The sequence below is a fragment of the Exophiala oligosperma genome (assembly GCF_000835515.1).
Source record: "Exophiala oligosperma strain CBS 72588 unplaced genomic scaffold supercont1.33, whole genome shotgun sequence".
NCBI classification, from domain to species: Eukaryota; Fungi; Ascomycota; class Eurotiomycetes; order Chaetothyriales; family Herpotrichiellaceae; genus Exophiala; species Exophiala oligosperma.
Window position 1 is genome coordinate 23,514 of NW_015622850.1, and position 25,198 is coordinate 48,711.

Consider the following 25,198-nt stretch of genomic DNA (forward strand, 5'->3'; position numbering starts at 1 on the left):
AGGAGAATCTGGCACTGTGGAGAGACAAAAAAGTGCCAGTACGAAAAGTTGGGAAACATGTCGGTGAAGGCCCCAAGGGTCAGTGGTGACGGCATGGGCGGTATGTACATCCCAGTAATGCTGACGCATGCTGAAACTAGGGAAGGATGATGTAGAGTGAGCCGCGAAGCAAGCTGCGAGCCCCAGTCATGACCAGCAACGACGACCTAAAAGTTTAGCAAGTAGTTTTAGTCTCATAAGGGCTTTTAGGGTGTCGAGACCTTTCTTCCAATGACGCCGGCATGCTTCAGGAGCTCCGACATGTCTTCCGACATAGCTTTCAGTCTATACGCTTCGACCTCATGCGGTTTGCTCGTCTGTCCAAAACCCAACATATCTGGTACGATGCAACGAATGTGATGTGCGAGTAAGCCCGGGATCACGTCGCGCCAACCGTAGGAGAAGTCGCCGTGGCCGTGGAGAAGCAGCAGAATATGGCTGTATTGGTTCAGTGGAGGCGTGACATCGTAATAGTTGTAGAGAAAGCCGCGCTTGACGATGCACGTCTGTGCTTGACATTCGTCAAAATTGAACGCCATTGCCATTAACCCTTTCTTTCTGTTTCTTCAACGGCGATAGTTGTAATCGAGTTACCGGCCTTGGGATGCCTGGATCGAGAGACTTTATGCAGTCTTCCAAAGAGCCTTGGCTGTAGAATGCAGCCCTCCACGGATTGCCAAAGCTTCCTCCCCGCTCCCCGGCGCTGACTCTAGTTCTGCTCCCGTGGGATCTTGACAATCAAACATGTGGGGGCAAGCCCCATTGGTCTTTGCGGTGTGTCCACCTGCTGCATACCGTACTACACATTACAAATCAATCTTGGTTCGACTGACACCGGGAGAGACTATGCCGATGTGTCCCCGGATGAAATTTGCCGCGTTTCCGTCGCAATTAGTAGTAAGTCGCTTACCGCCCTGCGTGTTCACGACACAACTAGTGGTCAAGTCACCGGACTACGTAAAGGTGGACTCTTGGCCCTACGGTTTCTCGAGACAAAGCAAGATTGCGGTTCTATAAATTTACCAAATCTTGGTATGAAAGAAACCCAGGGACCTCACCGCAGTGTTAGAATTTCTATCGCCGTAATCTGTTGTGAATTATGGCAGTGGAAGCATAGATTTTATCCTTTTTCATCTTCTACTTTCTAAGGAAGTAGAAGTATATATACATCGAAGTGACATACTAGAAGCTTCCCTACAATTTCCAACATTGTAAAGTCCTGCGCAAACGCGTGGTCCACAACCTTGAAGCCCTATCTCCTCGCCTTCTTCCTCTCGGCATCTTGCTCCTCGAGTACCTTGATACATGGCACCCTTGGATGCCGGCAGCAGTGTCTCACCAATCCACAAAAACCAGCCCAACAGCGTAGCCACAGTTCATTTCCAGACGCAGTTGACAGGCTCGATGTGCAGAGTCTTCAGTGTTGACTCCAGCGACAGCGCAATCGGCAGTGATCTCCCTATCCCACGTAGGAGAGGCGGGAAACACCGAAACGCAAACTGTTCGTAGATGGCCATGGCGATGGCCTTTCCTTTCTCCGGAAAAGGCCAGTCCCAACCCTCAGATTCCTCGCAGAAGGTGATACAGCCATCGAAATCGGAGGGGAAGCCTTGCAATGGAGCGCTGTTCTCGGCATAAAATAGCGTCGACATGTCCCGTCAGAAATGGTGAGCTGCAATTCTCTCCGTGATCGAAAAGCCTGCAAAGCCTAGGCGGAGACGCAGTCGGTGCATGAGGATCGCTCTGAACGCCAAGGTGTAGATGCAACCCTCGACGACCTTGAAGTTTCCTGGGTATTTGCTAGCGCAGCATTCAAGCCCTTTGTGATATCGTCGACGGCTTGGTCCGCTCATCGCTGGGACCATAGTACCACCATGTCATGTTGTTGTTCTCCGTCTCCTCTACACGCCCTGCTCCCTTGTGCACGACTTTGCCACCGTCCACCCGCCAGACAGCCTCTGAGTCCCATGCTGTGATGATAAAATTAGGAAATGTTAGGGCGTATATGAGATTGTTCATGAAGTCTGAGAGACGGGAGCTGGTCATTAAACGCTATATAGTCTCGTAGTCGACTTCAAAGTCCAGTTTCTGGATCTCGGTATTGATCCAGTGGTATCCTGACGGTATGGAGGATTTATTGCTTTGCTGAGGCTCCATTTTGGATTGACAGGTTGGCGAACAACTAGAGAACTTTTTGTCGTTGTGTTCAAGCTATATTAACAAGCTATATTAACAAAAAGATCAACATGGAAATGTATAGCTTTTAACCGTCACTGTAAGCAATTAATAGCGACTACTATACTCAACTGTAGAATCCCGTTTTGCATGTCACTGTATCGACAAGGGAGAATTCTCATCTTCTCACTTACGTTGGCCGTTCATCAGACGCGTCGCCGGGAGATCTAGCAGCGCTGCAGCGCCGGTGACAACATAGCGACAACGAGCACCCTCGAGCAGAGCGAGAGAACCCAGTGCGAAGGTGCTTCAACAGAACAGAGACGATGACTAAGACCTGAAGACAATTACGGTGGCGGCTGAGGAAGACGGGTTCTGGACACGGACACCACGACGCAGAGGTGCTCCAGAAATCAATGGCACACCACCACGAGCAGAACACAGGACGTTCACCAGAGAGTATGAAAAACAAGGGAACAACAACACCACCTTCACAGGCAATGAAGGGAGAACCGGACTCGAGTTTGCCAGCGAAAGCGAGGGAAGAGGCACGAAATTCGACGAGCTCGTGAGGGTCATCCTGAACCTAGAGAAAACCATCACGCAGCAGATCAGCCTCATCGAGAAGCAGAACAATACTATCGAGGTCATTCGAGCTAACCTTGCGGATATTAAAGAAGAACGCAGAATCTCACGAGACAAAATGCCGAACTACATCAGCGAACCTATTCCTTATAGTCGGAAGTCAGTGCCATCACCGCGTCCCCTCCTGCCACGCGATCATGGACATCTGTAGCGGGGCACCAAAGCAGAGCCCCCGCAACTCACACAGACCAATACGGCCTTCACCGATAACCACAACGCGAGACGGCCCCTTCGCCCCTCGACCACCACGGATACGCATTACTGCGTGATCGACACCTCAAGAGTGGCGGAAGAAGACACCGATAAGACCTCACCAGGTGCGATTAGAGCGGCCGTGGAAAAAGAGATACGTGCCACGAGTGAACAAGACAATTGGCGCTGCCGAGTAGTGACCAGAGATACCAGAAACACGAGCCGAGTTAGAATCACATGCAGGGGCGAAAACGAACAACAGATAATCAAGCAAATAGCAGAGAGGAAGACTGCCCCGGCACCAGAGTCCTAAGGAACGAACTCTACCCGATCAAGGTGAACAATGTCAACCGCTTAGCGGTCTTGGACGAAAATGGAGAGATCCGGACCGGAGCAGCAGAGTCCTTTAGCCTTGAGAACGAAATAATGGTGACAAAGGTGGCATGGCTGAGTACGTCGTCAAGGCATATAGTTCTATAGTCGTATACCTCACGAAAGATAGCGACGTCAGTCGCCTTCTGCGAGAGGGTTTCTTTTATGTCGCGGGAGAGTCCGGCTATACGGAAGTATTCGAACGACGGCCCCGCCCGGAGCAGTGTTTCAATTGTCAGGAGCTCGATCACAAGGCATTTCAGAGCAAGAACGCCCAGAACTACGCGAGGTGCGTCGAGGGAGGCTATCGCCATAGTGAATGCACCGAGCTCGTCATGATTGTGTCCCGTGTAGAGAATCACACGAATCGTTCAGCCGAAACTGTCGAAAGCTTTACCTATCTTAACATGAGTAGAACGTTTTATATGATTCAGCTTAATGTGAGATAACAAGGCGAGATACACGACAGTCTGATGAATGACGAGAAGATACAAGATACGACGATCCTAGCGATCCAAGGATGTCATGCACGGAGAATCCTGGGCCGACTCTTAACGACACCTACGAGTTATCACAAATGGACTAAGATAGCCCCTTTTGGCTTATGGAGAGAAGGGAGATGGCCAATTCGTAGCATACTGTGGGTTAACAAAGAGACAGGCGAAACAGGTACGGATGAAGTCCCCGAACATAACGACAGCAGTCATCAGGCTCGCTAATCGTTTGATCCTAATCGCGTCGGTCTACGTACTAGGAGAAGACCCGCAGACTCTTCGAGAGATATGCGACAGCCTGCGCAAGACCGTGACAGGTGTGAGAAGAGACACAGACGCTATGGTAAACATAGTGATTGCGGAAGATTTCAATCGACATGACCAGCTCTGAGGAGGAGACGGCCTTTCTCTAGAGAGACAGAGCGATGCTGATGAGATCATCGACCTAATAAGCGATCTCGCCCTTAGTAGCTTACTCCGACGTGGAACGAAGACGTAGCACGAAGGGAAAATACGAAACCACAATTAATCTGGTCCTAATTTCCGAGGAACTGACTGCATCGATCGTTAAATGTGCGATATATGGGACCAAATATGAATCTAATCACCGTGCGATAGAGACGGTCTTTGACGTCTCGGTCTCAACATCAAAGCGGCAGGAACGACTTCTACTCAAGAACAAACTATGAAAGGAAATTAATGCCCGAATCACTAAGACGTTGAATACCAGGCCATCCGAAGAAATTATACAGATCAAGACAGGCATGTTGATGCCAGCCGTGCTAAAGACCGTGCATGCCCTCACACCGAAGGCTCGGCCCTTGCCCTTCACCAAGAGATGGTGAAAGACCGATTTGACATAACCACGGCGTATCTACACGTACTGGAGAAACCGCGCCCGGAGCGAGCGCTGGGCAGGGCAAATCGTCGTGAGCCTAGAGGAGACAGCAAGAGCCGCCTAAAGAAGTATCATGACGCCATTTGACAACAGAAGAAAAAGCACTGGAATGAATTTCTAGCAGATAACGACAATATCTGGAAGGCAGCAAAGTATCTAGAATGGGGTGACGAAAGCGCATTTGAGAGAGTTCCGCAGTTAGTTAGACGGGATAGAACAATTATAAGTAATAAAGAGAAACAGGGTAAAGAGCTGTTGAGGATATGAGATTATGCTCAGGCTCGAGATGTTTTTCCATTAATTCGTTGTTATTGTCTTCACAATCATGGCTCCGTCCTGCACATATATATACACCCTCTCAGAGGGAGATTCCGAAATGTATTTACAATGATGACCAAGAAATGATCTTTCTCCCTATCATCCCACGTCGGAGGGCATCTGAACTGAATCTTCAACAACTATTCAGGTCGCACATTGCCAGGCTATCAACGGCAACGAGGGGATTAAACATTCTGATTCCAGAGTGAGCTCTTGTCCACTACCATGGTGCCTATTTGTATCTCCATGAATGTCCAGTTGGGGGAATTTGTGCTGTCGAGACTATTGAGGAAGTCCTGAGAGGTTATTTTGAGCTTTTACATGTTTCACTTAAGCGTGCTTTACCGTCGTTTAGAGCGAAATGCACGACGCTTGGCCCATAAGGAGTTTGTACATCATCGCAGACAACCAGGAACACATTGGAACGACGAGTTGCATGGGTATCATAGTACAGATTCAGAGGTGGAGCAATCTAATATCAAAGGCAACTGAATTACCTATCTTTCGTTGGATACTATATGGCCAATGAACAATAAAAAGGTACGTTTTGGAGATCAGGATCTGAGGATGGTAGACAGAGGGCTTGCATGACGTAGTAGGGACTGGTCCCATAGACTATGTTTTACCCAGTCTAAGTATAATATAAGATTAGTGTGAAGAAGTCAGAGGAATTTAAACTCTAGGTTGTTAATCCTCGACATTCCTGGACGAGCAAGGTCAGAACCGATGGCTCGGCGGATACAGGATCATATACCGGATTAGTTGACATTCCCAGCGGTCGATATATCGTCGTAAGGGGTCATGATGCCCTTCCGTTAGATAAGTACAAGCGTGTGATTAAAAGAGTCGAATCCAGTAGTGGGCGGTATTACTATAAGAGAAAGACTAGTAGACTTACAGTACCGTATCTATCTCCTTATCGCTCCGGAATGTAAGACTCAAGGCCAGACTCGTGCCAGACTCCTCGACCATCCTTGAAAGGTTCCAAGCCCGACGACGAAGAAGCCATATCGAGACCATCATTCCAACTTCTCAAGCACAGTCCTTCGGCCATAAGCTCAACCAGGAGTGTATTAGCTAGTTGCTCTGCCCAAGGCAAATGAGTAATGACTCATCTCTCACAGGATGAAAATCACCGTGAAGAGCGCCGGTTTAATCCTGCAACTCGTAGGCTCAGCCGCCCGCGAGACTGTCCGCGAGACTCCTGCAAGTCACCATAGCGGTCCGCTACTCAATGCAGAGTTCTCCCTCTCCGTTATGAATGCTCTAGACCTGGGTCGATGCTGCTCTCAGTCGATGTTGCTGCGATATCACAGCCTGGGTCTTGTTCGGTATCAGTAAACCTTCGCCCGTAAGGTTCACCGTGTCCATCGTCCGAGATTGATACACATGACAAGGAAGGAGAGCGGAGATGCTGATCGAAAGCATTGGTGTCTGCTGATGGAGATAAAAATTCCGGGAAAGTTTCAGTGCTTGTCGTCTCACCAGTATGAGCACTAGGAATTGGAAAACTGGTAAGAGAGATGGCTGAAGAAAATCAAGGAGAGATTTCAGAGAAAAAGCAATCATCATGAGCGTTCATCTGCCAACACTGCTCAAGGGGAATCACACTCGAACCGTGCTGAACTCCCCCAGCATCGAGAGGAGACGCAGTCGAATCCTCTGGCCGCTGAGGGACGGGGTGGTCCCAGCAGCCTTCGGGCAGAGGGTCGGGTGAGGCGAAAGTTGACAGCGCTCTGGGGGAAATTGTTGGACTGGTGAAGGGGGGCCTCTCTTCGCAGGCCGACGTGGAAAGATGACGAAATTCGCGGTTGAATTGATGATGAGGCGTACTCTAAAGCTGGGCCCGAAGTACCATCTCTATCAGAGGGATTCCACTTATGGGGCAGGTGGTCTACAGAAATTGCAGATTCGTCCTCGTCAAGCTGGTTGCTCAGACTCACACTGGTAGGCCTCCGGGCTCGTTTTTGGGCTCGTGTCTGGCTTGGACAGAGATCGTTGGTAAGAGGCGGCCGACAAGGCTGAGGAAGGTCTCGAACTCGAAGAGGTCTTCCTCTCGGCCTTCCTCTCGGCCTCCCAGTAGACTGTGTCTTTCCGCGCTTCTTGCGCGGACACTTCTTCGGCAACGGAACCACTGCTGCTCTCTGAGTACGCCGGATCGAGATATGTCTATTGGCAATTGAGGGAGGATGAGGTCCCTTTTCTCCCCTGATCCACCAATCGGCCGGCAGGGGTGGAATCTCAACGGCAATGTTGTTCTGCCTCTTGCAGCCTCCTATCTCCGAGCGCTCGAGCGGTTTCGCTTTCTTTCTGGCAAAAGCTGAAGAAGAATCTGAGATCTGTCTTTTCTTTCCATTTTCTTGAGCGGATTGGAGGGGGACTACGACAGCGTCAAGTGTTTGCCGCTCCGTGTTATCACTTTCAGCCCGAGGTGGCATGGTGCGGCCTGATCCGCGCGAGGAAGTATCGTCTTGACGACTCAATCCCGGTTCTGAACGATTTTGGGGTGCTCTTGTTTCTTCAGACGCGAGCTCCGAATGTCGCGTCGTCTGTGGAGGAGGTTTATCCTCTATGACGAGCATTTTGTTGTAGTCTACCATCGATGCTCTCACGGAACCTTCCTCGTCGGAGTCGCGTGCTTCAAGTCGCTTCCATTGTGTCACCTCTAAAGGCGGGCCTCCGCTGCGTGGAATTTTCAACTCGAGGGTCGATCCCCGCGTGGTCTGACCCTCGAGCTGTTGCTTCATGGAGGCTGAGGTTCGGTGTATAAAACCATCATCTCCCTTCGGGCGGGTTGTACTTTTCCTTTTGGAAACATACCGATATCTTCGCTTCTTCTGTCCTTCTTCGTGAGTCGATTCGTCTCGTTTCACCTGCTCTCTCTCTGCGACAGTGAAAGGAATCTGGTGGATGTCTGCGAGGTGATCAAAGAGCTCCTCCCAAGTCGTCTGTGCCGCAAGATTTGTGCAGCGTGGATGGGAACAAGCCCACCGCCCACGCTCGCGGAGGCTCATGTGATGACTAACGTGCATTTTCCACTCGCTCACGTTCGTGTACTGCCGGAACCGGACCTCGGGGTCGGCACTCTTGTCACCCAGGCATTCTGGGCAGAATCCCGGCCGTAGAAGGGTATGGCGAAATTGCGCAATGTTGCATTTGAGCGGCAGAAGACTCAATTCCTCGCTGGGTTGGAGATGTTCAGCCGCGTGATGCTTCCAAGAGGCTAGACTGCCGAACCACCTGGAGCATGGGAAACAGAATTCTTGAAATTGCCCGACTTTGTTGGCCGCTGCCTTTCGGCATCGATACACGTGTGACCACCATGTAGATGGGTTAGCCCTGCTGTACAAACATTAGTGGCATTCATTAGTCGTTGACAATGGCAATCCAGCCACGTACCCAATGTGTTGTTGGTGGCAAGTATCGCATGCGTCGAGAGAACTGTTGAGCCCGCGGCAGTACGTTTGCGACTTCTTCGTCTGGAGAAGTCGGACCAGATCGTCCATGATCATCATCCCGATCCGGTCACGGAGACTTCCTTTCTTGAATAGATTCTCGGCTAGCCGATCCCGCTCAGGCATCAACTTCCTCGTGTAGACAAAGTCCGACTCGTACGGAAAATCATCCGATATCATAGACTCTGCAGGTGGACAGGTCTGGTGATTCCTCAGAGCCCGGTCGCGTGTCTGGCGTTTCTGGTCGTAGAGTCTCTGTCGCATTTTCATGTCACATCCGCGTTCATCCACGGGCGAAACTGCCTTCTGGTCAGCCGCAGTCGGCGCCAACTCTTCAAGTTGCTGCCTTCGATATTCAGGCAAAGTGGGCCAATGGTTGTAGTTTCGACGCAAAGAGTACCCGCGAAAAAGCTCATGGAGCCGTTGGTTTTGACGGTCAAGTTCGAAAAAGGTGGCCTGGCCGTCAACCGTGCTGATCGTGGATTGGTACGCTGCCGGGTAGGTGCCTTGATGGCGGTGGGCGCCGAATCGCATACGTTCATTGATGGAATATCCATAATCTGGTCGGTCAGCGTCCATGATTCGGCCAAACGCCTGCAATGTCCGCACTTACTGTCCACTTTAAACAGAGCCTCTCGACGGGATGCGTGAAATGTGAGGCTTTCACGAAAGCCTGTCCGGTAACCTGCGTCCGGGAGCGCGTGATCGGCCAGAGACGTGGAGGTCAAACTTTCATCGACTGAACCATCCGCATAACACCGTGGGAAAATAGGCATGTCCAGACAGTGATCCTCGTAGCCTAGAGAAAGATGGGCCCGCCCGCGGGGTTTCCTCATAGAGCAAATGTCGGTCCATGTCTTGTAATGTCGTAACGCTCCCGCTGAGAGAACCCGCGCCATTATAAACAGGACGACGTTGTAGTAGAATGGTTGACCGACCAATTCGTAGGGTATATGTTCCGGTCTCGTCTCAGTCAGTATTCTGAAAAATCCCGAGACCCAGGAGGAACCTACTGCTCTCGGGGTAGATCTTGAAGGCCCTTGGCCTTGTCTCGCCGGAGGTCAAACACGATCTGTGGCTGATCGGTCATCCAGACTTGATAAATTCCAATGTCCTATGAAGGCGGTCAGTATGTCTCGGCATCTCGTAAAGATGTTTTCCCCTACACGGAAACGAAGATTCATTTCGAACTCGCCGGCGCGAGCAGATGTCCCACAGTGGAGAAGTTGAAGACAGTGCAACCCCCACCGGTATAACTCGTGGTGATAATCATGCCAGTCGTTCTGCCACAGCTGACGAGAAACGGCCTCGAAGTCGAGAAGAGTGTAGTTTTTGGTCGGTCTCCTCTCCTTAGACAGATCCAGAACGTTATCATCGCCTCCATCGATGAGCTGCGAACTTCGTCAGAATCAACTTGCTCAATAGCCCAGGAACCTCCACGTACGTTTAGAATTGTGGAACGTAGGGGCTTTGAGAAATGGTCGCCCGTCTTCCGCTGCCAGGTGGTCATGAAATTTTTCCAGAACGTCTCCGCGGTTGAGTCTAAGATCTTGCGTTCCCTGTCTACTCGACCTTTACCTTGCCTTCCTCTTCTATAGAAGATGAGAAAGTCCTTCGCCGTCTTGGCCTGCGTGGGGCTCGGCCTACATCCTGGAAAGAGTTCCGAGTACTCTTGGACGAACCTGTCGAAGCATCAGAGGAGATCGCCTCAAACCCGAAGACGTTGAGACAACACATACAGGTCCCATTCATGCAAGACAGTCTTGTAGTTGTTCGCTGTCCCGTCCCTGACGGGTTTCAGAGTGAGAGAATCATCAGTCGTCCGTATGGCGTCAACGAATCCGTTGGAATCCCGGAGCTTCTTACGCTCCAGGTCTCGCGGAGTCAGAGAGATAGCCATATGACGCGAATATCTTCGTCAATCTCGAGGAAACATAAAACTCCAGAGGTCACTAGGACAGAGAAACAAGAAATCTGGGCCTCCGTGAACGACAGGGCCTGCCTGGTGTACTAATAACATACCAAGTTGTCTTGGGCAGGCAAGGGGGAAATGAGGGCGACATAAAACCACGACTGCGCGGCCACGTCGGCGCAACAGGGGCCCAACGGTGCTAGGATTTTCAGGAGCATGATGGCTGCCCCCTTTGGCTGTGTGTTGCTTCATGCTGTGCTGTACCGTAGACGGCGCCATTGTGCCCTTCGGTCTCACGTTGACTCTCATATCACACACGGCCCGCCGCGGATTGGCTCACGCTGCCAGCAAGGGGGACACAGCCTGGCGCACTCCGCAGACCCAGGTCGACCTATCAGGGCGGCCGGCGCCCGGTGGCTGCGTGGTTGAGTCAAAGGTGAGTCGAGGGTGAGTCGAGGGTGAGTCGGGTGAGGTCGAGGTGCGCGGCGGATGAGCCGTGGAGCGCGTCGACTGTGAGGGGGGTGTGATTGGGGTGAGTAAAGGGGCGAGCGAGGGCGCCGAAAGCGGCAATCGACGTCCCAAGAATCTGGGACGAAATACTATATATTAATCTTTATCTATTTACTCACTAAACTATATATATTTATTTATATTTAATATTAAAGAAATCCTATTAATAAGTTATTTAGTATAATCTCCTATATATATTTATTAATCTTCGCTATTAATAGTTATCACTATTATCGCTATCACTAGACCTTAATTAAGCCCTTTATAATGAGAGAGTAATAATAATTAGAATATATAGAAGTACTTTAATTAGCTAGTAACTAAATATTTTATTTATATATCTAAGTTACTAGAGATTAAGCTCTTTATTACGGATTATAAATGAGACTTCTTTAATCTATAAATATATATAGATAAACATTAAAAGGCTATAACTATTTTAGCTAGTTTTATAACTAAAATCCATAATAACCTTAAGGAATTTACGCGTTTAGCTATAATAAGTAAAGATAGTTTTAATAATAGTATAAATAGATATTTAGTAAGTATTATATTATTAGGGAATAATAGTTAATAAGGGCTTATTATATAACTTAGTGTGATATTAAAATTATTTTATGTGTTATTATCTTACACTATATTTATTATAGTATATAGCTTAACTAATTATAGTTAGCGTAATTATATAGTAGCTATATTTATATAACCTTAAGAATAAATAAATTAAGGTATATAGACTAGGCTTATTATTATAGAATAAGATATCTATAGCCCCTTCTTTTTTTATTTATTCTTTACTAGTTACTATATCTCATTAAATATAGCTATATCTATAAAAGTAATTATAAGCTATCTTAACCTTATAAACACTAGTTATTACTAAATAAATAAAGGTATTAAAACTATTTTTATAATAATAGCTTAGTTCTCTATTCTTTTATATTCACTTCTTTAACTCATAAAATAATATCTTAATTAGATTAAGCTCTAAAGTATATAGAGATAAGTACTTAAGAATAATACCCTACTCCTTACATATTCACTTAACTCTATTAAATTAGTGAATAATTATATTATCTATAATTAAAATAGAATGATCTCCTAAGAAGGGATTTATCTTATTAAGCACTCCTTAGAGAAATGTTTTAAATTATTCAGTATTAAAAGAGCCTTAATAGACCTTATAAGTGAGCTATCTATTTATTATTATTATAGGTAAAATGCTCTAACTAGTAAATTAGCTACTTAGTAGTTATACTTAGCATAAAGTATTATGAGCTAACTAGCTAAACTTTCTATCTATAGTTTTATTATTTATAGTACTTTTATTAAGTGTTACTAGCTAATTACTAGTGTAATTAGCTATCTATACTATATAAAAAGTAATAAGTTTATTATCTTACTTAGTATTAACTTTAGTTACTTATTTATATATAACATTTATAGAATTAAGTACCTAGAAAACTATTAATATATAAGCGTTAATACTAAACTCATTATAAAGAAAATCGTAGCACTTATTTAGCTATACTATTAACTAATCTAGTATAAAATCATGAAGTCCTTTCATTATAGCATAATAAATTAACTTTAAATAATCTTTAATAGGTACTATATTATTTATTTTAATGTCTTAATAGTGTAGATCCCATTAAACTTTAGAAATATAGGCATTAGAAACCCCTTAAGCCTTTATAATGGCTATATCTTTCACTCCTACCTAAAGTATAATTAATATAGTCACTTTTATCGTAGGATTAAACTTCGGCTATAATAGCATCATAATCACACCTTTTTATATAGTAAAATTTAAATACTTAGATAGAGAATTTACTCTAGAGTAAGATTATTATATAATATTTATGAAATTATAGAGTAGTTATTAAGAAATATAGTGTTATATTCTTATCACTTTTATAATTATTAAATGTTTTATATATTATAAAAAAATAAGGTTTTACGGAATTTTGTAAAGCATAATAACTTAGTTAGTAAGCTATAAATAAAGTTATAATGATAGTCTATATATTATACTTTACAAAATTCCGTAAAAACCTTATTTTTTTATAATATATAAAACATTTAATAATTATAAAAGTGATAAGAATATAACATTATATTTCTTAATAATTACCCTATAATTTCATAAATATTATATAATAATCTTACTTTAGAGTAAATTCTCTATCTAAGTATCTAAATTTTACTATATAAAAAGGTATAATTATAATACTATTATAGCCGAAGTTTAATCCTGCGATAAAAGTGACTATATTAATTATACTTTAGGTAGGAGTGAAAGATATAGCCATTATAAAGGCTTAAGGGGTTTCTAATGCCTATATTTCTAAAGTTTAATGGAATCTACACTATTAAGACATTAAAATAAATGATATAGTACCTATTAAAGATTATCTAAAGTTAATTCATTATGCCGTAATAAAAGGACTTTATGATTTTATGCTAAATTAGCTAATGATATGACTAAATAAGTGCTACGATTTTCTTCGTAATAAGTTTAATATTAACGCTTATATATTAATAGTCTCCTAAGCACTTAACTCTATAAATATTACATATAAATAAGTAATTAGAGTTAATACTAGATAAGATAATAAACTTATTACTTTCTATATAGTATAGATAGTTAATTACACTAGTAACTAGCTAGTAATACTTAATAAAAGTGTTATAAATAATAGAATTATAGATAAAAAGTTTAGCTAGTTAGCTTATAACACTTTATACTAAGTATAATTACTAGGTAGCTAATCTACTAGTTAGAGCATTTTACCTACGATAATAATAAATAAGTAACTCACTTATAAGGTCTATTAAGGCTCTTTTAACACTAAATAATTCGAAACATTTCTCTAAGGAGTACTTAATAAGATAAACCCCTTCTTAGGAGATCATTCTATTCTAATTATAAATAATATAACTATTCACTAATCTAATAAAGTTAAGTAAATATGTGAGAAGTAGAGTATTATTCTTCAAGTCTGTGTCCTGGCGCAAAGGGTGCCGTTTCGCGACGACGTCCGTAGCCGCTTTTGCGATCCCTTTCCACCGGCCGGCTCCACCTGTCCCTCGCCGCTTTTGACGATTTGACGTACAATCTTCCTCTCTCACCCGACCCTCTCTCAGACCCCCCTCTCTCTCTCTTTCGGCGTGTCTCACGTCACAATCTCAAAAGCATGCGTTGGCGACCTCCCACCCATGTCGAAGATCCTAGGAGTGAGACTCGTGGACGTCTCCCGAATTTCAAATTGTTTGCAGTTCTCCTGCCATCCCTCCGTCGAAATGCCCCCGCTCATCAAACGGAGTCGGAAGTCAAACTGGCTTCAGGCGACGCCCTGATGCACCTGCCCTTTGCCAACCGCTGTGCTAGCTGCACGAGCCCTGGATGAGATATATATACGACGGCATCGCCAACATGCCGACCTCACTTTCGTCACTTCCTCCTATTCCTCTTCACTTGTCCGATCCGTCCCTGCGTATGCTCAAGCCACATGCCTCGCCGAAAGAAGTTTACCACTGTCAACCTGAGTTCCGGGGGTTCATACTCCGGCCATACTACTGATGACGTCTGTACACTTGACGTCCTCGCCCGGAAATATGAGGAGGCCTTGTTGGAAACCCGTCCCACGACGCTGTATGCACCGAATACTATCTACCACGTTGACCGCATTCAGCGCCTCTTCGAGGAGTACGTGCCATGACCTGATAGTTGGGGACATCTGTTGACTCTGCAAAGATACTGTGACAAGTTCCAGCTTGATCCACAAGAGACCCTGCGCGAGTGTGCCACGGCTCGGATGGAGAACTTCCTACATTGGTTGCTCCGGACGTACACGATCAAGAAAACCAGTACACTGACGACCTACTGGCGGCAATTGAGTCAGCTGTACATTATGTGGACACAGCGTCGAATGGACCCGGCTGTCATGAGGCAAATCTTCGTGGTACGTAACACAGGGAATACTGTATACCGCCAGACCGCTGAAGCTACAGTTCATTGAAGGGCCATTGACGGAAGAATATGGCCTGGACAATGAGGAGATCGAGAAGCCTCTCATGGAGGCGGACGATTTCGTCGAGCTCATCCGTTACCACTGGGCCTCGGATATCAACTGGTTTCCCAATGAACGGCAACGACTCCAGTTGGCGGCGATTCTGTTGCTGGCAGCGTTCACCGGGTCTCGACCTCAAGCCCTGCTGGACTTGACCTACCGCGACCTGGACCTCTACATCGAGAAGGACGCCGAGACTCGTGTCGACATGCTGCGCTTGGGGGTGAAATTGACCAAGACTAAGTCCCGCCAGAAGCGGAAACGACCGTGAGTACCACTCGGTTGGGGAGTTCTTGTGGCTAACCCTGCTACAAAGGAAAACGTACACCTTCAATTTGGACGACAACCCAATCTTCTGTGTCATCACCCACATTGTCAGCTTGGCCTTCGATGACTCGGCTTTCGGGCCGCCCGATCTGAAGTCACCCGATGTTCTCTTCCGTCTCCGGGCGCGGCGGGAAAAGGGATGTCAGCCGATCCCGTGGAGAAAGGAGATGCTTGACGTGCCTATTTTTCGCCGTGCGATCGCCACCAAGGAAGGCGTCAAGACCTCACCAGACAGAGCTCTGACCTACAACGTCTATCAGGCATGGGTCAAGCGTCTAGGTGAGGCGTTGGGTTACCTCCAGACGCTGACGACGTACTGCCTCCGCCGAGCTCTGGGCAACGCTATCAATGGTAGGTGATCCTCTCCAATAGTTCTTCTGAGCAGAGTTCAAACTGCTAACGCAAATACTTGGCTCAGATGATCCCAAATCCAACGCCGCTGTCCGCAACCTTGCCCTAGATCATGTTGGATCTTCCACGATCTTCGAACGGAACTACCTGTCTCGGATGATCCGCTACAGTACGCAAGACGCGTTCTGGAACCGGGAGGCTGATCCGCAGGCGGCCAAATCAGGCGGCCGCATCGGCCGTCTCCGCGATCCGAACCGACCGAGAAAGCTCACCAACGAACAGGGTCAGCAGGTTCGACGCTTGCCTTCTGTCCACCGACTTCTGGAGTCGCGAGATCGGGTTCGCGGTGTCATCCTTCGGGAGTTTGGCTTTCTTCGAATGGCGATCGGAGAACCAATCCATACCGAGTACAAGAAGTTGGAACGTATGGTTAACAGCACGATTCGAGCTGAGGAACGAGCTCTGTTGAAGTGTATTCAGCGGCAGTACGACAAATCAGCGCCTGTTGAGGCGATTCAGCGACAGATCAAAGGAACCTCAGCTGAAGGGCAAGAGCTTACTTCAGAGTCCACCCCGATGCAGATCAAAATCCCTGAACGACGGCAGATTGCGGAAGCGGCCATGAGCGACCCCGCTGTATTCACCGGTCCCAAGGCTCTGTCCCGGCACATAAAATGTTCCGCAACCATGATCTCACTATGTCGACAACGTGAAGGGCGACGTGAAACACGACGTGAAAGACTGTCTAGGAAATATTCACGTTCCACAGGAGAAACAGACACAGCGACTACTGTAGTCTCTACGCCGACTCTGCCGCTCTCGTCGACGCCCGAAGGCTGCGTGCCGTTGACGTGTCAGGAATTTCAATGCCTCTTCTGTCTCTGCAGTAATCTCCCCCAGGAAGATCGGGAGAAACGGTATGCCGGTAAACACTCGCTCCAGCGACACGCCGAACGCTGTCGCCTCCGACACTTTCAAGAAAAGGATCGAATTCCTTGCCCCGACAAGGTGGCTTGCCGTGGAATGGTTTTCGAGGGAAAATCGCACTTCAAGAACCATGCCGCCTCGGCACACCTTTTTGTCTTATAAGCTATGTTAACCATCAACCAAACATGCTGTTATATGCCGACCGAGGCTGTGCTCGACATCGGCACGGACTCGAAGTTGAGTCTTTTATTGTCGACCGCACATGGAGACTAGGCCAGGTAATCAATAGCTGGACTTTCTTTCAACAATGCCTCTTCTCAGTTGACTGTAATTCTCGCCCCGAAAGTATGCTCTGCGAATGCCTTTAGATCCAAACATTGAAATCACTCTTAGCACGCTATGCCACCGTCCACGCCCTCGAGTGGCAAGACTTTTCTCAGGAATATTCGACAGCCAATCGTACCATGCGCCATTAGCTAGACTTGAAGGTAGACCTGAAGTTTGACAGACCCAAGTCAACCACCGGTATTTCATAATCGGCGGCATGGGGTAACAGAAATGGATAGTCGCCACGAGTTCATCATTTGACATGGAGACTATTTTCTGCCCGGGGAGAAAATTATGACGGCAGTCTTGGCACTCGTCATGTCCATCGAAAGTGCGTAGATCGCCACCTTTTTCCTCTATTCTACGAATCTCGAAATGGAAGAATGCTTACGCAACAATCAGAAACATATATCTTATAGGTGGCGTAGACTTGTTCTTAAGAAGCATGCCTAGATCAGAGATGCGGATTACGTATTGATCTTCGAGCCTGCGTGCTGTTGAACGTTTAATGAATCAATCCGTCAAGGACGATTGTTCCGCCCCGATTGCGGCTAGCGCCAAGAGTAGACGATCTAATAAGGTTCGAGTACGCGGGTCTTCTTTATGCCCAAAAACTACAAGTAGTCAAGGTCGTCTGCTCTGCGGCAAGAGATGATCTTCTACTTGATATCAACAAGGGATGCTCCTTAGCCCAGAACTCTCATTTCATCCAAATCATCTTTTCGTGTCTCATCAGCCTCCACATTTTTGTAGCAAACATGGATGGTGCTCCTAGCCACGAGAAAGCGAGGTCAGGACAGGTTGCGTACCATTGGAGAGATGATCAAGGCGTTCTTGCCCGCATTTCCAAGCCATTCCGTGGCATGTATCACGATGTCTGTCGGCGACGACCTTATTATCGCAGTGATTTCCAGGATGGCTGGGCTTATCGTGTCTTTGCAGGCACCATCCGGATCTACTTCGTCAACCTCTTGCCTGCATTGGCGTTCCAGCTCGACATGTCGTACAATACTGATGGTTTCTTCGGGATAAATGAAGCTCTCTTCGCGTCCGCACTTGCAGCGATTGTCTTCAGCCTGTTCTCTGCTCAACCTTTGACCGTGGTCGGCGTCACGGGTCTCATCTCCCTGTTCAACTACACTATCTACGACATTATCGAGTTACACGACGTCACGCTCTATCCGCGATTCCTGGTCTGGGTGGGTATCTGGGCGGCTGTGTTTCACTGGGCGACGGCCATCTTCAATCTTTGCGACTACATGCGAACCATCACGGACTTTTCTTCTCAAACCTTTGGGTTTTATGTTGGCACGATCTATGTCATCAAGGGTTGCGAGGAACTCAGTATTGGATTCCAGAATGGACAAATCTCCAATGGCTTTGCCTCTGCACTGGTTTCAATCCTTTACTTCCTCACTATCTATATGCTGGAGCAAATTGGGCAGACGACTTACACTCGCGGCTCGCTACGGACACTTCTATCTGACTATGCTTACCCCATATCAACAATATGGTGGACTGGCTTCACTCATTTCCCGGGTAATCTGTCTTATGCCCACTTTGAATATTTACCCAAATCCCGCGCTTTCTTCCCGACCGTCGATAGAGCCTGGGTGGTTGATTTCTGGACACTACCAGCGAAATGGATCTTTGTGGCCGTTCCTTTCGGCTTCCTCATGACGCTTTTATTTTACTATGACCACAACGTCTCTTCTCTTACAGCTCAAGCTCGCATCTTTCCTCTGAAGAAGCCAGCAGGGTTCCATTGGGACTTCTTCCTCCTCGGATGTACCTGCTTTATCGGAGGCCTCTTGAACATTCCCCTACCTAACGGCCTTGTCCCACAAGCACCGGTCCACACCGACTCACTTACATATTACAAAGACGAGCCTTTGATCATCGAAACGAAAGATCAGGATGAGCCGATCATCATTCGCAAAGAGACCGAGGCTGAAAGAGTCGCCGAGCAGCGCGTCTCACATTTCCTTATGGGTCTAGCCCTGGTTGGAACAATGACAGGACCTCTTTTGACTGTTATTTCGCTCATGCCGCGCGCCATCATTAGTGGCGTCTTCTTCACTGTCGGTTTCGGTAGTATTTTGACGAGTCCGGTCCTAACGCACAAAGTGGCCTACCTTCTCCGAGATCCGAAGTTCCAGTCTCCTTCGGATCCTCTCAATACCATTCCGCGGCGGCAAATCTGGCATTATTTATTCTGGCAATTTCTTGGCTATGCTTCTACCGTGGCAATTAGCCAGACAATTGCCGCGGTCGGATTTCCTGTCCTCATCATTGCTTTGATTCCTATAAGGTGGAAATTACTACCTCGACTTTTCACAAAGCATGAGCTAGAGGTTATGGACTGCCTTACTGCTACAGGAGATGTGGTATTAGCCTCCTTAGGGGGGAGACCTGAGATGCCCGAAGCAAGGAGGGAGCGCACAAAGAAGCAACTTCAACGAGATGTTGAGGCCGGCGCCGCGGGGCTCGCTGGAGGGATGCTTCGGGAGGACGACGTCGACCTGCGCATGAGATCGCGGGAGAGGAGTACCGGTATGGGGATTGACGGGGGTGCCATCACGAGACGAAGATCCAGCATTGGGAGTGGGAGGGCCCGTCATACCTTGGGAAGCCCTTCGCGTTCCGCCGAAACGGGCATCGGTGAGAACGGCGGGACTGTCACGAGGAGGTCCAGCGTCAGGAGTACGAGGGAGTGACCGTCTCTGAGGAGTCACGAGCGGACTGGGGGTGGTAGAAGCGACGAGATGGTTGAAGATAAGTTGGAGTAGAAAGCTTTCTGAATAGGCGTGCTAAGAAGTTGGTCATAAATGCAATTCTATTCTCAAAATGAGTATCACGCCTTCAGAGGAACTGTGGATTGATGAAACCATAGTAGATACCTTAAGCTAGTAATTTCCTCCGACAATCCTCTTGGCTTTGTTCAAACCGACCATGCCATGGATATAGTCCTCTCCAACGTCGATCAAGCCTTGAGTATACTCGCACTTATAATTACTGCCCTGTAGGTAGCCTCCTTCCCTGGAACTTCACCCATCTCCGCAGGGCAAGGAAACCAGCTACAGGAGGATTGTCCCGAGAGAGACATAATTTTAAGCACCAGATCGTCTCTTAGTCTCGAATTGCTACCTTTGAAAGATTGAATAGTCCTGATTATTGTTCAGCCCCAGTCATAACTCATACCAGAGGAGTGGATCTGCCTTTACTGGCTTTCCTAGATGTGTTCAGGGTCAAACTAAATAGGATGGTAATTCTTGCCTATCGTGGTTGCGCAGCGGCGAAATCCCAGCAACAACATATGCGGAGGCACTCGACTGGCTCAACTCGCCTGTGGATAGCGACAATGTCCCCACGCTCTGGTAGACAATCTGCACTGGCAACTTCAATGTTGCTCTCGAACGACAAGGTCCGGAAATACTGATTTCTAGCAGAATGCTGTATCTTCGTGATAGATAAGGCAAGAAGAATGTGGGCGGTAGCGTTGAGGTACTCTCCACTGGAAGCAAGACTGGGTAGGATGCTGTCCATTCGGTATATTCTGAGCCTGCTGGATTTTTTCGTACCCAGTTTGACCACCTCATCTTCAGATGATGAGTGGAGCTGGCTTTTACAATGTGCCCCATCGAGGGTGACGTTGTTACTTGTCGGATTGTTGGTATAGCATTTGGCATATGCATACAGACAAAGGTCGAAGATTGTAGCCTCCAATTGATGGAGGCCTCTAAAACGTCTTGCGCGCAGCCTGCAAAATGCTCCTGGATCGTGTGCAACGTGACGTTGAGTAACACCTTTGTCGCTGCCAACTCCCCTGGCTTAGAGAAAATCAAGGCAGGAGGTTGCTTGGCTCCAATCGCCATCCTCCCAAGCTTCTGGAAGATGTACTTGCGCAGCAGACTCTCCTGACACACATTGTATTCCGGAGTGAAGTCTTCGATATCCAGAGGCGGGGCAATTTCGCTGCAATCAAAGATATTAATCTTTTGTACATGTGAGGCAAGGAGAGCGTCTCCCCGGTGGAGCCTGGCATGCAATGTGTAGGAAACGGATGCCGCCGTCTTGGGTCCCGAGTGCCTCAGTTCTGTCCATATTGGAGACTTTTGCTCCAGTGACGACGGTAGGCGTTGCCAGCGCTCAGGTCGATTCAAAAAACAGTTATCCTCGAAAAGGGGCCCAGGAGCGAGAGTGATCTTGAAGTGACATATCCAGCTTGAGTTTGGTACAGTTGCTCCCACTGCTCTTCTAACTCTATGTCTTTCAATAAAATCCAGCACCTGCTCCATCGTCAGCTGCTGAAGTACATTGATAACTTGTGGTAACAAATGCATTATGCACAATGTCAAATACCTTCTGACTGTATGCTAAGCTTTTCGTATCAGCAGTAGCCACAGACTGTTCTGCCCAGTTTATTGAAGTTTTGACATAACCTGTTCGTCCTCTCAGTCAAGAAACATCAATATCAGCATCTTCCCAGACCGATGAGTCGTATCTCGACCACTGCCTCCGAGAGCGTGTCCACTTCCATCTCTGAATCAAGGTAGAGGTCACCTGAAACTCCATCGTGGGTAAGGAAGGTTGGCTCCCCATGACGAGCATCTTTCGTCAAATGTTCCCCAGCACGAGGAGAAGAAAAGACAAATTTCATCGCCGTCTTGTCAATAGTGATGAGCTAGCACGATAATGACAGGACTGGTGCAGAAATTGGTAATATTCAGCATGGACAACCCGAGTGGATTCTGCGCTGTGGCCTTGGACTGATCATAAAGTCTAGGAGAAATTCCATGGAAATCTTTTGAAGACCTGACTGACGAGAGATCAGCAGAGTCATAAGCTTGCATACAAAAATCGTAACCGCGTTCGTCTTAGTGGAGGTGTGCTCACGGGCGTTTGAGCTGGTTCCCTTTTGGGGTGGATGATCCGGACGCTATCCATATTACAACGCTGCTGCTGATCTCGTGGCTATGCTGTCGCCTTGCGTATGCACTGAAGACGCATTCACTATCCATTATTTACAGACTGACGGATGAACCCAATGTCGCAGAAAAGCACAGGAACCTTTCATGGCAAACTTACAAGCAAAATCGTACCATATACGTTCTACGAAGCAATCAGAATGTTGAGAGGGAATAGGGTGAAAGTATCGAGCAACACTACCCCACAATACCCCAATTTCTGCCCGGGCAGAAAAAGTGGCCGAGGGTGTTAAATGACGTCACCACGGCAATACCCAAGGTGCCAGTAACACCGAATTCCGGTGTGGATGGCCAAGAGAGGATAATGACCAAAGGTTCATATAACGTATGAACATCTATCTTTTACCTCGGACCAAATTGTTTCTGATCAACCCTCTCTCCCCGGAAATCCAGATCGACCAATGGCCTTAAATGAACGACTATATAGGTTGATCTTAGAAGAAATTCGGACGCCTCTCGAGAAGGCGGTCATTGACGCCCTATCTTCGTCCCGCCAACATGGCGGAACATCCCTGTTGCGCCTCGAGGCTTGCCTTGATCATGGAGATACTAATACTTTGATGAATGCGCCAAATAAAGCTCAGCGATTCCCGCTGGTAAGTCTAGTTCTCATTCATCCTAGTTTGTTCTGTCTTGAGCACATCTGCTATGCGTAAAGCGGCCGGGCAATCGCTGAGCATGCGCTTTAGGCTACCATTCAAATTCCGTCGTTCCCAGGGGATGAGAACGGCGTGGGGACAGAAGAAGATAGGTCAGACCAGCAGTCCGTTCACATCGAACAGAGGACCGAGGCTTCCCGCCATATTTCGGAGGATGATCCTCTCGAGCATGATCATCGTCATCATAAGCGCCGGAAGGTTGTCGGGTCCCTGAGATTAGCCCATTCTGGACTTTGCACTCAGGATCCGTCACATGAAAAGGGCGCATCGCGGCGCTTGACGAGTAATGTTCGCCAGTTTCCAAAGCGGAATGTTCATACGGTCGCTCCCCAGCAGGAACTCTCTGCATTCGATCGACTTCTCATTGGTATCTGGAACCAGATTCATGGTAACATTGAATTGAATGCTACAGATAGTGTAAGCAAGCCTTTCACCAATTGAATAACAGTCAGCCCTTCACATTCTCCCCCTACTGGCTTCCAAAGCATATTCAAAGCGGAAAGGTCTTTGAAATCACAGGACTTCCCATGGTCCAGACATTTTGGCTTTGTATCGGCTTCTCTTCTAAATCAAGATTCTGACTGGACGATTTTTGTCGCATTGCAGGTTGGGTTATGGTATGAGATAACCCGGTCGAAAGCCACAACTGCGAGAGTCATCGACCACAGTCATGCTATAGATGTTCCTTCCGCGGTTCCGGCGAATTATTCTTTCCGAGGAATGAGTCAATGCTGTCGACAAATCACACAAGCTAGTCGCTGCTGCAGATCGATGGAGGTAATTGTTCAAGCTCGATGGATACAATGTTTCGACGAGCAAGTGCAAAGCCTTGCAAGAGAAGACTCCGGCCTATCACTCACCAAAGCTCGCATGGTTGCACTTGCGGACGCAAGCAAAGACTTTGGATGGTCTCTAAAGGAGCTACGGAATAAAATGTACGTAAGAAATGTCTTTCGGGTGTTTGTGCCCAGAATCTGCTTCCAGTTATTCTCTACCGCCGCGTTGTTCTCCCCGTTTTCTTTTATGCTAAACAAAGAATGGTACACTATAGGGCAATCTGGCGCGGCTACGACTCCATTCGAGAGGTCGGAGGCTGGGTGTCTCTAGTATTCGCCAGCATAGGCCTTTATCGCTTCTGCAAATATCGACTGGGATTTAGCTCCCAGAACATGACGACACTGAAGCGCCTCCGTATGCGATTTGAGGTCGCCGCCGACACCATCCATCCTGAATGGCGTCAGCTGCTGTCCATCATCGGGGAGCCGACATCTTGCGTATATACCGGCCATCCTTGTGACTGGGTCGTCGGTAGAGATCACTCACCTATCCCGTTGGGCGAAACGTACGCGCAGTGGACAAAAGATTTTCAATTTGAGCACTTGTCAGAAAGTATCATCGACGAGCAGGCATGGGGCTCGACAGATCCCCGGACAAAATATCGTACGGACCAATACACCTTACCGAGACACTTTCCGTGCGAGAAATGCGGGTCACTACAATCCAATGATCCAAGCAGAAACGAGTGCCATTGCTTCCCCACGCTGTTTGGCGGCATTGCGCGAAAACCATTCCCGGTCCAAGTTTTCCGCACGGAGAACGGAAGGAACAACGGGCTAATTGCTTGCTGTGTAACTGTGCACTTCCATTTCCAAAATCGAGAGGACTAGACACACTAACACCGAGAATCTAGCCATTTGAACGCGGCGCCGCGATTAGCGAGTTCATCGGCATCATCACCAGTGGCATCCGCGACCTTGACGTCATGCAAGCCACCGGAGGGGGCGGCATGTATCAAATCTGGCAAGGCCGCCGAGGGAACTGCACCCGCTTCGTCAACCACTCTTGTCAACCGAATTCACAGTACGAACGCTTCTCGTGGCTCGGTGTTCAGCGGATTGTGCTCGTATCCAAAGGCATCGCGATGGGCGAGGAGATCACGGTCGACTATTCTAATGACTACTGGAATCATCTGGATAAGGAATGCCTGTGTGGCGAGAGCTGTTGCCGGTTCAACAAAAAGGATGCTACTGCCTCGTTCAGTTAGACGGTGCCGTTGGAGCCGCCAGGAAGGCTTTCAGACTGCCCTCCAGCTATCCCTCAAGAGGTTCAAGTAGCTTGGACTGAAAATCTGCATAAACGAAAGAAGGAAAGATCGAGGACGAGAGCGAGAACAGTTATGTAATTTTACCGAACAACTTAGGAATTACCTGCAGTACCATCTAGAGAGCAGGAGAAGGAAGAGCTGCTACAGGAGGGCAGCAAAGAGACTGATCGGACAGAGCAGCAGCTCTTGTTGGAAGGGATCCTGCAGCGTGTCTGCCAGTAGCAATTTGTATAAACAGAACAGAAGCTACAAAGACATAACTTATTGACAGCATACGCACAAATATTCATCTGAGCCATGGCCAGAATTGATTGGATATTGAATAGCGCTCGTCCAGGCTGAGATACGGCTCAGAGCAGAACCTACAGTCTCGTCGAAAACCAAAGGGATAGTTCTTAGTGGCTGCTAATTTGAATCCAAACCCGAGACGTC

At 47.5% G+C, this 25,198-nt stretch overlaps 5 protein-coding genes across 8 annotated transcripts; 3 read left to right on the forward strand and 2 right to left on the reverse strand.

The window, feature by feature from the left end:
* Positions 1-1,415: 1,415 nt before the first annotated feature.
* On the reverse strand, positions 1,416-1,691 carry PV06_11450 (uncharacterized protein; the record flags this gene model as incomplete). Its single annotated transcript, XM_016413130.1, has 1 exon — positions 1,416-1,691. One exon carries the CDS (start codon positions 1,689-1,691, stop codon positions 1,416-1,418), a length of 276 nt encoding a protein of 91 aa, XP_016256478.1.
* A 160-nt stretch (positions 1,692-1,851) lies between these two features.
* PV06_11451 (uncharacterized protein) lies at positions 1,852-2,058 on the reverse strand (the record flags this gene model as incomplete). Its single annotated transcript, XM_016413131.1, has 1 exon — positions 1,852-2,058. The coding sequence occupies one exon, from the start codon at positions 2,056-2,058 to the stop codon at positions 1,852-1,854; it is 207 nt and encodes a 68-aa protein (XP_016256479.1).
* A 12,122-nt stretch (positions 2,059-14,180) lies between these two features.
* PV06_11452 lies at positions 14,181-17,520 on the forward strand. Of its 4 annotated transcripts, XM_016413135.1 has the most exons (5): positions 14,181-14,719; positions 14,768-14,975; positions 15,035-15,350; positions 15,400-15,761; positions 15,829-17,520. In XM_016413135.1, the coding sequence occupies exons 3-5, from the start codon at positions 15,088-15,090 to the stop codon at positions 16,848-16,850; spliced, it is 1,647 nt and encodes a 548-aa protein (XP_016256483.1). In that variant the 5' UTR covers positions 14,181-14,719; positions 14,768-14,975; positions 15,035-15,087; the 3' UTR covers positions 16,851-17,520. The 4 variants fall into 4 exon arrangements, with proteins under 4 accessions (XP_016256483.1, XP_016256482.1, XP_016256481.1 ...); XM_016413134.1 differs by having other exon boundaries at positions 14,181-14,975; XM_016413133.1 differs by having other exon boundaries at positions 14,768-15,350.
* A 170-nt stretch (positions 17,521-17,690) lies between these two features.
* PV06_11453 (uncharacterized protein) lies at positions 17,691-19,812 on the forward strand. Its single transcript, XM_016413136.1, has one exon. It carries the CDS (start codon positions 17,774-17,776, stop codon positions 19,730-19,732), a length of 1,959 nt encoding a protein of 652 aa, XP_016256484.1. The 5' UTR covers positions 17,691-17,773; the 3' UTR covers positions 19,733-19,812.
* Positions 19,813-22,404: 2,592 nt separating this feature from the next.
* PV06_11454 (uncharacterized protein) lies at positions 22,405-25,024 on the forward strand (the record flags this gene model as incomplete). The annotated part of the gene is made up of 5 exons (XM_016413137.1): positions 22,405-22,599; positions 22,693-23,079; positions 23,269-23,597; positions 23,714-24,290; positions 24,353-25,024. 5 exons carry the CDS (start codon positions 22,405-22,407, stop codon positions 24,704-24,706), a joined length of 1,842 nt encoding a protein of 613 aa, XP_016256485.1. The 3' UTR covers positions 24,707-25,024.
* Positions 25,025-25,198: the final 174 nt, after the last annotated feature.

What these genes read in the sequence shown, in the direction of transcription:
- PV06_11453 (XM_016413136.1), top strand. Translation starts at nt 17,774, where the DNA reads ATGGATGGTGCTCCTAGCCACGAGAAAGCGAGGTCAGGACAGGTTGCG.
- PV06_11452 (XM_016413132.1), top strand. Translation starts at nt 15,088, where the DNA reads ATGGAGGCGGACGATTTCGTCGAGCTCATCCGTTACCACTGGGCCTCG. An exon ending in CGCCAGAAGCGGAAACGACC is followed by an intron (nt 15,351 to 15,399) that starts GTGAGTACCACT and finishes CCTGCTACAAAG; the next exon opens with GAAAACGTACACCTTCAATT. An exon ending in TCTGGGCAACGCTATCAATG is followed by an intron (nt 15,762 to 15,828) that starts GTAGGTGATCCT and finishes TACTTGGCTCAG; the next exon opens with ATGATCCCAAATCCAACGCC.